Source organism: Myotis myotis, unplaced genomic scaffold (assembly GCF_014108235.1).
Source record: "Myotis myotis isolate mMyoMyo1 unplaced genomic scaffold, mMyoMyo1.p scaffold_m19_p_8, whole genome shotgun sequence".
Lineage (NCBI taxonomy): Eukaryota > Metazoa > Chordata > Mammalia > Chiroptera > Vespertilionidae > Myotis > Myotis myotis.
In genome coordinates this window covers 74,843,345-74,860,594 of record NW_023416390.1, presented here as the reverse complement: position 1 = coordinate 74,860,594, position 17,250 = coordinate 74,843,345, and the positions used below count along the sequence as shown (strand labels likewise).

General features: G+C 39.3%; 1 protein-coding gene across 1 annotated transcript in view; it reads left to right on the top strand.

Annotated features, from left to right (window-relative positions):
- Positions 1 to 17,250, top strand: part of THSD7B (thrombospondin type 1 domain containing 7B) — a 755,959-nt gene that overhangs the window by 494,794 nt on the left and 243,915 nt on the right. The window contains exons 12-13 of the mRNA XM_036320836.1: positions 8,124 to 8,318; positions 15,592 to 15,855. Of these exons, the coding sequence (XP_036176729.1) occupies positions 8,124 to 8,318; positions 15,592 to 15,855 (459 nt within the window). The remainder of the gene's footprint in view (positions 1 to 8,123; positions 8,319 to 15,591; positions 15,856 to 17,250) is intronic.

The following is a 17,250-nucleotide window of genomic DNA, read 5'->3' as shown; positions in this document are numbered from 1 at the left end:
ATAGTGTTCACTGGCTTTTGTACCTTTCCTGATTGCCTATGAGGAAGGGAGTGGTCTTTAATGAAATAATTGGAGTGGAGTGTAAATCTGCTCTGAGACTCAGCAAGAGGTGGCCTGCCCCGGCCGCCACGCCTAGGAGGGCCCTTCTCTGCCTGTTTCCAGCTCTGCTTCCCATGAGTGAATAGTCTCACCACAGCCCCTGCTTCCTCTGGTCCTCCGTAAGCTCGGGCTGAATTCCCTGACCAGAGGGCTCTGAGCCTGTTCCACTACATGCAGGCATCTCTTCCCTGCGTGTGACCTCTGAGGACAGCTGGCAGTGCCTGTGTGTGCAGCCCAGGCCTGAGGGTGGACAGGGCTGCGGGTGGAGCTGGGGTGTGAACTGAGCTTTGGGGGATTGACTGCAGTGCCTACTCACAGTGCAGGGAAGGTCCCTCCTGGGGTGGAGTGCATTTTTTGAGAAGAAAGGAGCACGGGCAGTGCCCACAGTCCTTGTGCTGCCTCACTCCAGCCTGAAACTCCAAGTCATCCCAGAATTTACATTGGACCCTGGCTTTCTAAGACAGTATATAGACATATATGTTCAGGTAGGAGAATAGAACCATCTATTGCCCATTGGTTAATTTGTTATCCCTTAACTCTTTAGACTTGTGTTTCCTGACCTCTTGTGTTCTAGCACTGGACGCCACACGTATTAGGGCAGCCTGGCATAGTGTCATTAAGTTACAACCTCACTACCCGCATGCCAACATGTAATTATAAGTCTCAGAGGCTGAGCCAAGGGGAATGGAAGAGTCTCCAGGTGTGCAGGGCAAGGCAGGGAGCCGGCCATCACATGGCTTTCTCTGCACAGGCAGGTGGTGGGCCAAGCCCCGGCCTGGCTCGTGTTGTCTTCACTGCATAGATGCCACTCATCCTCCGCGTGTCACCCGGGAAGGCACCTCTGACTGCCCAGTGCCTGGACCCTGCCTGGAGAGAAATGCCATTTCCGGTTCTCCCATCGGTGTGTCCCAGGCCACAGGGCCTAACGTTGGGACACGTTGTCTGGATGTGGGCTGAGCCAAGTGCTCACCCTGTCCACTCCTTGATGTGCACGCAAACTTGGCCTCTGTTCCTGAACCAAAACTGCTCACAATGGCAGGACAGCGAGCTCCTCTCTTCCAGCAGGCCACCTCCATTTCCTGAAGACCATGACCTCTGAAAGGAATTCTCTGCCCTTTCTTGTCAACTATTAGAGTTGGACGCTGGTCAGGCGCAACCTCGGAAGAGTGATGCGGATGTCCTTGGTGAGGGTGGTGAGCGCGGGCAGATCTGAAACAGCAGGCTCCGTCCTCATGTCGTCTTTCCAGGCAGAAATTATAGCTTCTTATCACAAGGCCCGCAACCCCTGCCCTCTTTAGATCATAATTGACAAGAAGGCAGGCATAAAATGGCTTGTCAGACTGTCAGTTTTTTGTTTTGTTTTGTTTTGTTTTGTTTGGGGGGAGGGTCTGGAAGGGTGGGCGCGGAAAGCTAGCCATTTGTTTGTAGTTAATCTGCTGCTTTTAGTCTTCATGGAAGCCTAAGGAGGCTGCCTAACCATCCCACACAAACCGCAGTTTCTTTTAAAACAGTGGTTCTCAACCTTGGCTGCACATTAGAATCACCTGGGAATCTTTTTAAAATCCTGATTTCTGGGCCTCATCCTCCGGAAATTCTGTTTCTTTGTTATGGGGTGAGGCCACAACATTAGTAACAAAGAAACAGAATTTCTGGAGGATGAGGCCCAGAAATTAGGATTTTAAAAAGATTCCCAGGTGATTCTAATGTGCAGCCAAGGTTGAGAACCACTGTTTTGAAACATTAACTATGAGACACAGAGACTTCGTTTTGTTTCTTTTACTAAATTCTTCGGTAACTGTGCATTTTGTGGCAGGTGTGTGTTTCCATGCTGCTAGAATTGAAACTTGGATAACAGGAGAAAGCAATTAGTGTCTCATCTCCCCTGTCTGGTGATGCTTTCTCAAGGCTCCATGTGTATAGTAATTAAGGGAAAGATGAAGTGGCTGAACTCAGTTCTATGTGTGACGTGCATTTCTGGACACTGTGAACAGGAAGCTTGAGTTCGGGCTTTGAGGAGGTTTCTGGAGGGTTCCAGGTGACCCTACCACACCCACTTACCAATGACAGCGCTTGTCTGAGAGCTCTTATCTGAGCGGCTTGGCTGAACCACCTGCTTCTCCATCATTCCTTAACAAGAATACCCAGATGTCCCAGGCAGCTGCTCTAAGCGCTTTCTGCCCAGAGCTTAATATGCTGAATTTCTATCAGTGCCCAGTAATGAGATTGTTCTGGAGCTATCTGAACTAATTTTACCTGGGAGTGCGGTTTTCCTCCTGACAATATTTCTAGTTTAATAAATAAATATCATTTAGCACTGAAGAGCCACTCCTCTTAAACAGTTCAGTTCAGGTAGAAATATATGATGAAAAGGGTCTGGAGTAATTGCCTCTCTCTTTCCTAATGGGAAGACCTTTCCCACTAGTATAATACAGTTTGTTAAATACTTAAAAGCGCCAAAAGAGAAATGTTTTCTCTAGATCGTGGCCTGAAAGTGCTTTGCTGTGATCTGAAAGGCCCAGGACTCGGAGCTCACTAAATAGCAGATGAGTCCTCAGTAACAGCCTATTTTTCCTGCTTGCACATTGTTCATTCTTTCCATTAAGACTGAAGTACCTACTTCTTCTATGCCAGGTTATCTTCAATGCCATTGATTATTGCTACTGGGAAAATGGCAAAGCGGTACCATTATCTGTCCCCTGCCTGCCACTACCATTGCCACTGCTCTATCCTCTGGAAGTTCAATTATTTACATGTGTGGATATATATATTTGTGACCAAATAAGTGGATGGATGAATGAATGGATCCTGTTCAATAAGGTCTATTAGGGCAAAAGGTGTAGGTAATAAGGATCCAGGTATATATGCAAAATCATAAGTTGCTTTTTTCTGATTCATGTTTACTACTCTTCTGATCAATAGTGAAGTCCAATTGGTTTTAATGATCAGGAAAGCCTTGATAGATGCCCCTAAATATTACTCAAATATTAAAATTCTCGTGAATCCAGCTTTAGCATAGAAGGGCATGGTACTTGTTTCTGCTGGCTAGGACCACGTAAGTACTAGTAAGTGAGGTGGAAAGACGTAGAGTTGGCCAGCACTCTTTTGTACAAATGTTCACTTTCCTCTCATTAAGCTCTTTGCTAAGCGTTGTTAAGGAGTTTAATCTTGTTACTTCAGGGAGAAATATACTACAGGCCTTAGATTTAAGTTTCTGGCTTTTCCGGGAGTTGCAAGCTTATAAGGTAGCCTAATTTTTGTTGACACTAAGCAGAGTGCACGGGGCTTCATTTGGAAATATAACAGTCTCCTTGGGAGGGCCATGCGGTCTTTGGAAGAAGCTGCTGACTTTAACATTATAATTCAAAGAAGGTTCCAGTCACACTTCTTAGGGGTCAAGAAGGTCTGGGTGGTGTTTGGAAAATTCTTTCTCACTCAAGAACCAAGACAAGTGAAGCTGGGTTCTTCTTTATTTCCATTTCTTACATTTCATTTCCAATAACCTTCTTCATAGTAATGTGTCACTCTCAGGGCACATGCACTAATGTACTAAGTGTTCAGTTCTCTTCCTAGCACTATATCTGTATGTATGCATTATTTTTTTTTAATTAGATGATGCTGGTATTATTATCATCTCCATAGTCTGGTGAGATGGGTCTTAAAAGAGTTTACATAATTCGCTCAAAGTAACAATAAATAAAAAAAAATAGTCACCATTAATTTCATTTGACACCAATGCCTGCAATTGGATCCGCACTCTGCTAAAGAGGTTCTCTGGATTAGGGAGTCTATACACCTTGAATATTAGTCACAGGACCACATTGTGGTTGGAAAGTTAATATTTTAAAAATATCCTTTGCCCATAGTTGCCCCATGGAAGGGGCTCTGAGTTGGGTTGTATATCTGGATACCAGGTATCTTTATTTTCTCTAAATGTCTTCAGTCTCTATTTTCTTTGTGTGTTTATCTGTTTTCTTTTTGTTGCTGGTTTTCCAGTTCTGCAGACTTCTTGCTTGCGATTGCCTCAGTGTTTTCCTACCCTTTACTAAGGTTCAATGCCCAGTCCTTCATAAAATGTTTATTAAATAAATTTTTGCTCTTATACTAGAACATTCCCAAGAAGAGAAATGCTTCATTTAACTTATTCTAATGTTTGTTTCTAGCTATTTTTAACTACATTTATTGGGATAACATTGGTTAATAACATTATATAATTTCAAGCTGTAAAATATAGTTTAACATCCGTGGACTCTGTTGTGTGCTCGCCACCCAAAGTCTAGTTTCCTTCTGTTATCATACCTAGTATAGTTGAACCCTTACCCACTTCATGTTGCCCTCATCCTCTTTCCCCTCTGATAATCACCATTCTGTATCTGACATTTTTTTTTGTCTTAACTCTTTTCACACTTAAAAATAAATCAGAATCTTGAATTTAAAGAAATTTAAAAACCTTAATGCTTAGACAAAACTGATGATTGCATGACCTGTAGTGTGTCAGTTGCTTGGGTTACTTGATCACCACTAGTAACATAGAGCTGTGCTCTTCAGGTTAATGTGGATATTGTTCATGCTACCATTTTGAATGCATTCTGTGGCACTTAAGACCTCCAGTGTTTTCATTAGGCTAGTTTACTACATCAGTTTTTACAGGAGTGATAGACCTGATTTGCTCTGTGAAGCTCTGTTAATATAGTGGGAGTGTTCAGGGTTTATCTGATATACTAGAAGCCCGGTGCATGAAATTCATGCACTGGAGTGTGGGGGTCCCTCAGCCCAGCCTGCTCCCTCTTGCAGTCTTGGAGCCCTCAGGGTATGTCCTACTGATGGCTTAGGCCCGCTCCCCATGGGGAGCGGGCCGAAGCCACAGTCTGGCCGTGGAGGCTTGGAGCAGGTGCCACGTGTGTGTGTGTCTGCTGGGGGCCTGTCCCCTGCCACACCATGGAGGCTTGGAGCAGGCTCCCCTCTGTGTTGATCTCTCAGGCTTGGGGCTGCTCCCGGCCCCTCCTCCTAAGCTGGTTGTGGCCGTTATGGAGCCCTGACCTCATTTGCATATTACTTCATATATATATATATATATATATATATGGATTGGCTGACTAATGATTGTTAGTGTAGTGCCAGAATCAGGTGAAGATTCAACCACAGTTTCCTCCTCACCTTTATCCTTTGGATTCTGAGAATGACAAGGAAGAAATTAGGCATGGAAAATAAGAGTATGTCCATATATACTTGGTAGGACAACGAGCTTGATTGATTTAAATAAAATTAAAAAAAACAAATATAAATGATAATAATTTTAGCATTTATTGAGCTCTTAGCCTATATGAGATAATGTGTTAAGAATGCTCCCAACTCTTTGTTATAGGTGTCCTTATCATATTCATTTTGAAGATGAGGAAATGAAAGCATAAAAACTTAAATAACGTATCTTAGTTCATATAAATCCCAGATATTTAGATGTGTAGTTGCATTCATGTCATTTGACAATAAAGTCTGTTAATTCCAACATATGCTATAGCTATTTTAAAATTTCTTAATGTTTTCATTTATTAACACAAAAATACTTCCAATAGACATAAGTCTAGAGTATTCTACTCTAAATAATTTGTAGAACTTAAAATGTTATTATAGCATTCAAGTTTTAGACATTTACTTTCTAGTATTTCTTTTGAATACTATAAATTTATCACTGGAAAAGTAGCAATGCTTTTTAAAAGCATTTAACGTTCTTCATGTTTTTCAGTACATTTCAATTTTGGGGGAAAATTAACTTGGCCTGATAAGTCTCCTAAATTGATTCTAAGTTGTTTAGCTAAACATAAAATTCAGATAATGTTTGCTTGTACACTACTTAAAGTATTTTGCTGTATTTATGATTAATGGCTGTAATATTCCCAATTTAAAAAAGGCAGGTGATGTTGTCTTGCTGTATGATGAATTCTGTCCCCAGGATGTGGTTAAAAACAAAACTGTTCAAAATGAATGAATAGCCTGACCTGCCACTGGGCAGATAGACAAACTGGGAAGTAATGTGTGTCCATCCATTGTCATCTTAGCTAATTCCTTGGTCTTAAAGCATTAGATAGATTTGGCTTTTACCAGTTTTTAAAAAAATGTTTTTCAGATGGACTTGTTCTTTATTGTGCTCAGAATAAAGAACATAATTCGGAATATAAGAATGGGCAACTGAAAGGAACCCCAATGTACATTAACCCTATATTGGAATAGTTTATATAAATAGTTTTAACAATGTTGATCCTAAGCTGTAGTTTATTTATTCCTTGGAACTTGGCAAATTTTAAAGAGCTGTAATAAAAATGATTCTACTCAGTGGTTTCTTTGTGATCATGAACTCAGCAAATAGCCATTGACATACATGTCCAATGGCACCACACCGAATATGGGTGGTCAGTGGGCAGGTTGCTCAAAACCACCTGGGGCACTTACAGTCAAAATATTCCTGGGTTTCTCCCCCAGAGATGCTGATAGAGCAGGCTTGAAGCCATGACATGGAACTTCTGTATTCTGAGACATCCATGGTTAGGAATCCTTTAGAAGAATAGTTTTCAACTGGGGACAGTGTTTGCCAGTGTGTGGAGTAATGTTTGGTTTTCACAGCTGAGAGGGTATGTGTGCTACTGGTATCTAATAGGTAGAGCCCTGAGATACAATGCACAAGAAATTCTCCTGTACCAATAAGAAATTATTCAATCTAAAACATGAATAATGCCAAGATTAAGAAACACTGGTCTAGAGAATATAGATATATACTTAGAGAGTTCCCAATTAACCAGGGTAAATAAAAGATACACAAACATATCATTCATTCATAAATAAATAAATGTCAGTCCAAAAATCAAACCAAAATATAAGCAAAATTTCATAACTGTTTTAGTTATTTTATGATATGACTAGAGACAGTCTAGTTAAAAAGTTATGTGAAAACCCAGCTGGTGGGCTCAGTGGTTGAGCTTTGACCTATGAACCAGGAGGTCATGGTTTTATTCCCAGTCAGGGGACAGGCCTGGGTTTGGGCTACAGGAGGCAGCAATCAATGTTTCTCTCTCATCAATGTTTCTATCTCCCTCTCCCTCTCCCTTCCTCTCTAAAATCAATTTAAAAAATAAAAACTATGTGAAAGAGACTTTGGAGTGTTATCTGCAATTGATAAGATACTTGTTGTGGGAATTATCTGAATAAGGCAGTGGTTCTCAAAGTTGGCTGCACATTAAAATCACCTGGGAATCTTTTTAAAATTCTGATTTCTGGGCCTCATTCTCCGGAAATTCTGTTTCTTTGTTACTAATGTTGTGGCCCCACCCCATAACAAAGAAACAGAATTTCCGGAGGATGAGGCCCAGAAATCAGGATTTTAAAAAGATTCCCAGGTGATTCTAATGTGCAGGCAAGGTTGAGAACCACTGGAATAGGGTATGCCAGTACTTGAAAAAAAATTAAAATCTTTAACTGTTCCTGAAATTTTAATAATGAGAAAAACAAATTTACTTATTGACAGCAGAAATTCTTTTTTAAATACTGTGAAGTGAAAACAGGGCCACTTCCATAAGTGACATTTAAACAAGGAAATTGACAGGAAAACCTAGAAAGAGCTCTGACGATTTTGTGTGTGTGTGTATGCGTGTATGTGTGTGTGTGTGTGTGTGTGTGTGTGTGTGTGTGTGTGTGTGTGTGGTTTTGTTTTGTTTGTCTACATACTGGTATTACTCTCACTGGTTCTCTTACCTAGTTTTGTGACATCCCTTGAGATCAGATGCTACAGGCAGGACATACATAATAAATTACTGAAAGTGATTTAATAACCAATTAAGTCATCAAATACCTCCATGGCAACAATAAACATTTAATTTTCAGAGGGAAATAAGGATAGCTATGTTGAAGACCTTTTGCTTTCAAAGTGACAACTACATGTTCGGACCTTGGAGCGTTCTACTATTTTTATCAAACAAGCAACAGCAGACTGATTTACTGAAAACAACAAAATAACCCACACGTGTACTCTCTTTTAGCTATCTCTTGCATCTCTGATGATAACCAGTCAGCAGAAATGACCGAATGCCTCAAGCAGGCAAATGGCATGCCTCCCCTTGTGCAAGAATGCACGGTCCCATGTCGAGACGACTGCACCTTCACGGCTTGGTCCAAGTTTACACCCTGCTCCACCAATTGTGGAACAACCCGAAGCAGACGGCGACAGCTCACAGGTAAGCTGTGCTTTCCATGTCTGAGCTGCAGCCCAGGGCTGTACTCCTGAACTTTCCAAGGACAATGTAAGCTCCAGAAAGACAGGAAACTGTATCGGGTCTCCCCCTCTCCCACCCCTCCAGGCCATTATTACCCTCTGTGCCTATGCTGAGCACATCCTATGTACTCAATTAATATTTGTGAAATGAATGAACAATGGGAACCATTCTATAGCTATGACATTCTCTATACAGCTTTATAATCTTTGTATGGGGTGGGGCAAAAGTAGGTTTATAGTTGTGAGTACGTGAACAGTTTATTCTTGTGTTATTTTTTATTCTTGTATTATTTTCCATATGAACAACTGTAAGCCTACTATTGCCCCACCTTGTAGTTATAAATGGCAATATACTTACCAATTTTCTGGGAGTAGTTAATGGTGCCAGGATCCCAGCAAGGTTGAAAACAGTAGGTGATTTGTAAAGAACATCAAAGGTATATCTAACCTATGTCATAGACTTTTGCCATTACCTCATGAGCAATTTAGCGTTTAGAAATTTTAGTATTAGGTAAAAATCGAGTTACATACATAGATTCTGCTTTTGTGGTCTATTACTCATTACTGATTCTGTTTGCATCCATGAAATTTAATGAAAATTAAAATAATTACTAGTTTAATCAAGGTCCTGTAGCATTTTTTGCCTGCAAAGCACAAATACCTGGAGCAGTAGTGTATTTTACTACTTGTCCAGGTAGACATACCAGAACTTCTCTTAATTGTACGTGTATTTGTATACGTAGAAAATTTAATTCGGGCAACGGGAAGCCAAAGGAAAAATGCCAAACTAATCATTGGGATAATAAAATTGGTGTTGACCTTGAAGAACTCAGCACAATGAGTAGTACTTATTGGTAGTTCAAGTGCCAGTTCTCTTGTTTTCAAGACCCCTTTGCTGGATTGCATTGCTTTTAAGATTGTTTTAAATGTAACTCACTCTAATAGATTTACTTCATGGGTGAGAGCCTTGAAGAGTATTTCTGCATACAAGTCAGGAGCTCATTCATAGTGTAGGTGAAACTTATGATCACATATAAAAACATCAAATAAAATGTGCTATACTTTGTGCTTTCTCTTCTATAGAAAAATCTTTGCATATGTAATTTCAAGCAACATTGCTTATGTTTCTAAGATAAAATGATATAATGGGGTACATGTGTATGACAGGAATGGTTTCAAATTCACAGGGCAACGTAAGTGAAACTTAGTTTGCTTGTTCATACATCATTATGTAGAAGGCGTTATTCTGGTTCACCTATATCTTTGAGATGAATGAGAATCTCCTATAAAGGGGGAAATGTTTTCATTCATGACCAGTGTTTCCTTGTCTTAAATTTTGCTAATGATATTTTATACTAAAAAACTGAGAAAGGAAAATATTGAAAATTCTAAGTTTTTTTTTTTTTTTAATTTTACAACCAGCATAGTTTTTTGTGTGAATTGTCAAAACTTTAATTTTATTTATTTAAAATATATTTTATGTAAATATTGAACATGTTTCTGCAAATTCTATCTTAAAATTACTTGTACTAAAAAGTATTTAGAATTTCTTTTCTAAATTAACTGCCATGCTTTTAGGTAGCTGAATGATCTTTTGTGTGTCTTAACATCTAAGCTACACCAAAATAACTTCTCAACTTATTTAAATATGAGCTTTGCAAAACCAGTCAAATAAATCATTTAGTATTTTTGTTGAAAAAAAGGTAGTGAATTGAAAATTTCAACTTCTGAAGACTTATTTTGGTTGTGATATACCGCTTGTATTTTGCTTTTCTCCATGTAATTTGGTAGTAAATTTAATAAGCAATTGAGAGCATGAATGACAATAAGAGGCATGAACTTAGACCATAAAACAATGTGCCTCTTTAACACAGCCGCACTTGGAGAGGCACACACACAAACACAAGCCTCTGCATTGAATAAGGGACCATCAAGGGTGCTTATTATTCTTTTTTTTTACATTTTAAACAGAAGACTTCAAAATCTGGGTGTCTGTGCATTGATTCCAAACTAAATCATCACAGGTTTTAGATTGGTAATCAGGGCAGTTGTTTTTATAATGCTGGAAATAATCCATTACATAGAAGATATGTCCAGGTTTTAATATATATAGTAACTAGATAACCAATACAAACATATTTAGTACTTTAGTTCTGTTTTCGGTGGGATCAGTCACAAATTTCCCTCTGACTTAAGGAGAAAAATGTCTTTAGAGTTGTAGTAGGGATTGATTTTTTTAAAAATTAGTGGTAGCTAATTTGAATCCAAAGGTTGATACTGATATTGACAAGAAGATAATCAAAGTAATTTTGTTCTTTATTGTGAGAACCATTTCTGCCTTAACTAACTTGCACAAATTGGTCAAACAGTGATTCCATGTAGTTAAGAAAGATCATAAATATAGAGAGTGTATATTGTACAGAATATTTGTTCTGCCAGGAACTTTAGGTTGCCTTGTTGATTAACATGTTCTTTCTTCCTCTTCTCTCTCTTTTCATCTCACTCTCTTCTTTCCTTCTCTCTCCTTCATTCTCCCTTCTTAAAATTTTCTTGTTTCAATTATTGTATAAACATTTTTTTTGATCAGTTATGTGCGTGAGGCTTTGAGAATATTATAAAGGAATTAGACATGATCCTAACTTAGAGCTTGCGGTCTAATGGGAGATGGAGATTTTGACCAGTATAGTACCTGCTCAGTGGTACAACACAGTGCAGTATGCTCCAATAGCTGTTATAAAGGGTTTTGTATTGCTTTCTTAATGCTGCTGTTACAAATTACCACAAATGTGTTGGCTTAAAACAATACAAATTTGTTACCTTACAGCTCTGTAGGTCTGAGGTCAGACATGGATTTCATAGGGTTAAAAACAAGATCTTGCCCTGACCAGTTTGGCTCAGTGGATGGAGTGTCGGCCAGAGGACTAAGGGGTCCCGGGTTCGATTCCAGTCAAGGGCATGTACCTTGGTTGTGGGCACATCCCCATTAGGGGGTGTGCACGAGGCAGCTAGTCGATGTTTCTCTCTCATCGATGTTTCTAATTCTCTATCCTTCTCCCTTCCTCTCTGTAAGAAATCAATAAAATATATTAAAAAAACAAAAAACAAACAAACAAACAAAAAAAACAAGATCTTGGCAGGATTGAATTCCTTTCAAGAGGCACTAAGAGAAAATCTGTTTGCTTTCCTTTTCCAGCTTCTGTAGGCTGCTCACATTCCTTGGCTCATGGCTCTCACTTCCTCTGACTTGAAATCTAGTAACTTTGTTTCTCTGTGTCCACTCTTCCATAGTCATATTTTTCTCTGACTTTCTAGTCAATCAGGAAAGGTCCTCTGATTTTAGGACCATGTGATTAGGTTAGGCCCAACCATATAATGCAGACTAATTTCATCTCAAACATCTATAGTTTTATTCACATCTGCAAAGTTTATTTTGCCATTTAATGGAGCATGTTTACTGGTTCAGGAATTAGGTTGGGAACTTCCCTGGAGAGCCATTATTTGCCTTCAACCAACTATATGAAAAGAACACCTCTTCTAAACCTGAGATGAAGAGCATATTCCATGTGGCTTTCTGGAGGGAGCAGTCTATTAGTTTGACCTGAAGAACATGGAGGCAGTAACTAGGCTTTGGAGGGAGAATGGAACGGTTGAGAATATCTGGAGTGGGGCCATGCAAAGGCCAGAAGCCAAATGGATAATTTTTAGGAACTGAAAGGTTCTCAATATTACTAGCTTGTCACATGTGTTGACAAAATAAGTGTCCAGACATGTAGAGAATTTTTATAAGAGGTTTTTTGGGGTTTTTTTTGTTTGTTTGTTTTTGTTTTGTGGGTTTTTTTTTGGTGTGTGTGTGTGTGTGTGTGTGTGTGTGTGTGTGTGTGTGTGTGTGTTGAGCCCAAGCTGATAACATATGCCAGGGAGCAAGATCTCAAAAGCTCCAAGCAGTTTCTTGTATGCATTTGAAATTAAGGAGAGAACATAAGAAAGATTATATGAGGGTTGAGAAAGCAAGGCAGGGATGGATTACAAGATTACATGCTTTCCTAAGGGTGCTTACACCTTCACGGGTTTTTGTTCAGTCCTTTCAAAGATGTCTGAACTAGATTCATAAGAACAATGGACAGGGTTTGCTTAAAAACCTTTCCCTAAAGAAGTCATAGGCCTGGGGCATGACTACCCACCATGACCTGCCCAGTTAGGAATTTATGACTTATTACAGTTTTTTTTTCTGTCCAAACATGCCAGGGGCAGAGTAGTCCAATGCAGGCAGGAGACAGACATGTATGGGATCAGATCCTATGGTCCTTGATAACCATGGTGAGGAGGCCAGATTTCATTCCATGAACTGTGATAAGTCACTGGAGAGTGTAAGGTAGATGGATGATGTGATCAGATTTCAATCTTTGTAAGCTGGTCCTGACTGCAGTGAGGGCAATAGACTGAAGGGAATGAGGCAGAGTGGCAACACGATTTTGAACGAAGCCATTGTAGTAATTTAAGCGGGTGATTTGAGGTGAGCTAAGTATGGGTGGCATTGACCATAATGGAAACATTGAACTAATTCAAGAGATATATAGGTATTTGGAATGATAGGTCATTGCCATTAAATAGATATAGGTATACAACAGAATGATTTAAGTATGACAAGTTTAGGACTTGGTCATGTTGATATAATTGGGAAATAAAGGAGAAAGAGATACTAAGAGGATGAGTGTGGGTTTTGCCAGGTTGAATCTGATTGGCCTTTTAGGTGTAGATTTCTAGTCTGTGGCTCAGATGCTTGAACAGGAAGTATGGGCTGAAGATAATAATGATGGATTTATGAGTTCTAGATGGTTATTTAAACATTATGGTGTTGAAAATTTAGGATCAGAAAAGATAATCTAGGGCAGTGTCCCCAGGAAGCCCATCAGTCAGTTAAGGAAGGTGTAGAGGAGGAAAAATTAAAAAAAAAAATAAGTAAGGTGTTACCAGAGAAATAGTGGAGAGGTGGGATAAAGGTGAGGGACAAAAAGGTAAGGTGTGATAGAACTTGGAAAGGATATTTTAAGAATAATGGTAAAGTCTCACTCTGAACTGTCATTAAACAACCAACTCTGAAATATAAAGGACAAAATGATATTCCAGGGCTTTGTTTTATTGCTTTGGCAAGCGTAAGTGTTTTCAACCAATAGTTAGACTCAGAATTCAGTGTGTTGAGAAGACAGTGGAATTAGAAGGGATGAAGATAATAGATTCGGGTAAGTTAAACTAAATGCTGATGGAAGGAGCTATTCACCACCTATTTGTACATCTCTCAACCAGTACGATTTCAAGCCATGCTAGAAACTGTTTTTCAAATGTGTTCTTAGTACCTCTAATGGGAAAAGCGATGAATACATCCTCACAGAGATACAATGGTTTGTCTGAAGCTTTTGCAAGATCATTGCAGGTCCTGTAAAAATCCTTGTTTATTGTGGCCATAAGTACCAGGGAAGGCCCTGGCAGGATTGCTCAGTTGCTTGGAGCATTATCCCAATGTGCCAAGATTGTAGGTTCGATCTCTGGTAAGGGCACTTATGGGAAGCAGCTGATGAATGCATGAATAGGTGGAAAACAAATCAATGTTGTGCTCGCTCTCTCTCTCTCTCTCTCTCTCTCTCTCTTCAAATTAATTAATAATCCTATATGATAAAAGCCTAATATGCAAATTGACCAAACAGCAGAAAGACCCATGGAATGACCTGTCGCTATGATGCGCACTGACCACCAGGGGGCAGGCGCTCAATGCAGGAGCTGCCCACAGGCCCCAGGCCAGCTAAAGCAGGTGCCATAGCCCCCCCACCCCCACCCCCCACCACCATCTCCCCGCCGGTTGCTCCACACATCGACCCTGATCGCCAGCCAGGCCTAGGGACCCTATCCTGGCATGAATTTCATGCATCAGGGCTCTAGTTTAAAAAATGATTAAAAAATCAGGAAAGGCTAGAAAGCCACTCATTAGATGACAACTATAGCATTGTTGTGTGTAATGTAAACTGTCTGATAAGGAGAAAGTAGTCTATGTATTAGCTTGTATCAGGTATTTTGAGGGGGGACAAGAAGAAATAAACCAAAGAACTTACATACTGATATGCATAGCCCATAGACACAGGCAATAGGATTGTGAAGACCTGGAGGTGTGTGGGTAGGGGCTGGGGGAGGGGGTGAAGGAGGACAAAATGGGAGATATCTGTAACACTATCAACAATAAAAAATATATTAAAAAATAAAATAATCATAAAGACTGGGACTAGGTCAATAAAGATACCCACTTTTAATAAACAACCATGGCTAGCTCATGACCCATTAATGAGGAAACAAAAAGTGGAATTACTAGATCAAGGGAAACGTTTAGGAATTTAGAGGAAGTGTATTGATGGAAAAGTTGAATCAAGTTACAGGCTGAGTTGGAATCCATTAAACATGGTTATCTGGTACTCAGAGCTGTAAAAAATGACTCCACATTGTCATTATTCAAAGTTGGAATTACAACTAAAATGTTCATTAAAGTCATTTGATAAGGTAAAGTCATATTCAGAATCCTTAAGTAAAAAAGGTCTCTCAAAGTAGAAGCCATAGCTTTTTCTCAGATTAAATTATTCAGTATGATTTTAGCATATATTTCAATCTATTGATTCTCCGGTGTTTGTAAACTGCCTGGTAATGGGAAACAAAGTAAGTTCCACTTTGTCTATCACATCCAAGTGACACCCAGACTCACTCCATTGTATGGGAGGATATTATTTTGTTCCTTGAATAAATAATTTGTTTTTAAAAAGTTGCTTGGAAAAAAGAAAAAGGAGTCAATATTTACACCTTTTGTTAGTTTCCTTGGCAACCGTAACTTTCAAGGAACATGGTGACAAGGTAATTAATCTGGTTTTTATCAACATATTGTAGGGAAAATAATAAATATACTGACAAGAATTTTCTAACTGTTGAGCCACTGTAGCAAATGTTTCTCATTTTATCTTGTGCCACTCTCCAACATCAAACACTTTTTTTTTTTTGGTCAAATTAACTTGAATTTCACATCTACTCTGGGAATTGCTTCCATTGTCCTAGGATTTAATTCTATGCACAAAAGAATGAAAACTAAGAAAGACTATATTACTTAAGACAATATTGTTAAGAGCTTTTAAATATAATACTGAGTAAATTTTAACAAAACAGCAGATATGAAATTAATACACTGATGTTTCTTATTGGCACAGGAAAAAGCAGGAAGAAGGAGAAGTGCCAGGATGCTGACGTGTACCCTCTAGTGGAAACAGAACTGTGTCCTTGCGATGTATTTATATCCCAACCTTACGGAAATTGGTCAGATTGCATTCTTCCTGAAAGCAGAAGGGAGCCTCAGCGAGGATTGCGGGTACAAGGAGACAGCAAACAGTGCGGACAGGGCATGCGCTTCCGAGCGATAGCCTGCTCTGATAAAAACGGAAGACCTGTTGATCCCTCCCGCTGCAGTAGCTCTGGTAAGGAGATGGATGAGGAGTAAGAAATGCGACCATTGAAATCCAGCCCAGGAGGTTTGTCCAAGGTCTAGAATTAGTATCTTTGTTATTTAATGATGGCTTCAGTTCTCTTTTGTCAGTAACACAGTGCATCTCATAAAATACGGACATATGAAGGCACATATCTCATGATTATCCATGATTATCTTGAATGTGTTTTGGTCCCATGACTTGTCTCACCCTATACTTCACCTTTGGCCACTTGTTTGCTGGTGGTGAGCATTGTTGCGCTAGTTCACCAAGAAAGCAAAAGCCCAATACAAATAAATATATTTTGTGGATTTATTGGTGCTCTGATCCTAAACTTCTAAGGGATTTTACAAAATATCATTTAAAAATTAATTTAAATGATTAGTAGAGTAGAGCTGAAGAACAAAAAGAAATTAGGCGATCTGGGAGAGTTTTGTGAGATGGTAATCAGGTAGAAGATGTTTTTTGTTTTTGTTGCTTTTTTTATTATTTGAACTTGAGAAGTTGAAAAATATGGGTGAATGTAGAAAAGAATGAAGCATAAATACAGTTAGGGTAAAAGTTGATAGAAGAGGCTGAGGCATGATTATGATGGAGTTTATGAATTTCCTGCTCTATTTATGTAAGAGGGTTACTACTGTTTTTAAGAGACTAAACAAGTTAGGAATTTTATAGATGGTATGAAAAGAAAGAATTTGTGTTTGAATAATAGGCAGGGGTGGGGTGGAGGGGAAATGATTGATTCTTGGTCTCTGTTATCAAGGTCTTAGGCTTTAAATAAGCTTTTTGAATAATACCAGAAATGGCAAATTGAATTTAATTATTTCAGCCAAGTCAGGTAAATGATAGTTTTCCTTTGTTGTCAATGTATTAGCTTGTCTTTAAGATAATACCTGTATCAATATATGAATGCAATTTAAAATTTAATGATTTTTTTAAAAAAATTGGTGCCACCATTTTTCTGTTCCCCAGGTTAGTCTATAGAATTGTTTTCAGTGATTTGACTTTCAGAAACATTAAACACATCACAAGGAAATAGTAGACCCATTTTACAAAAGAAGTTCTAGTCTTTTACCAAGTTTGGTTATACCACAATATTGTTGGCTTTGTTGCTTAAAAGGCCTGGTGCACAAATTTGTGCACAAATGGGGTCCCTTGGCCTGGCCAGTGATCGGGGCTGATCGTGTTGTCTTGCCCAGTCCTGATTGGGACCATCAACCAGCCCTACCCACAATCTGGGGTGGGGGTGGGGGTGGGAATTAAATGGGGGGGAAGCAGCTGGGGGAGGGGCCTCAGCCGGTTGGTTGGCCGGCCCCACAACCTGGTCCAACTTCTGGTCAAGGGGACAATTTGCATATTAGCCTTTTATTATTTAGGATTATATTT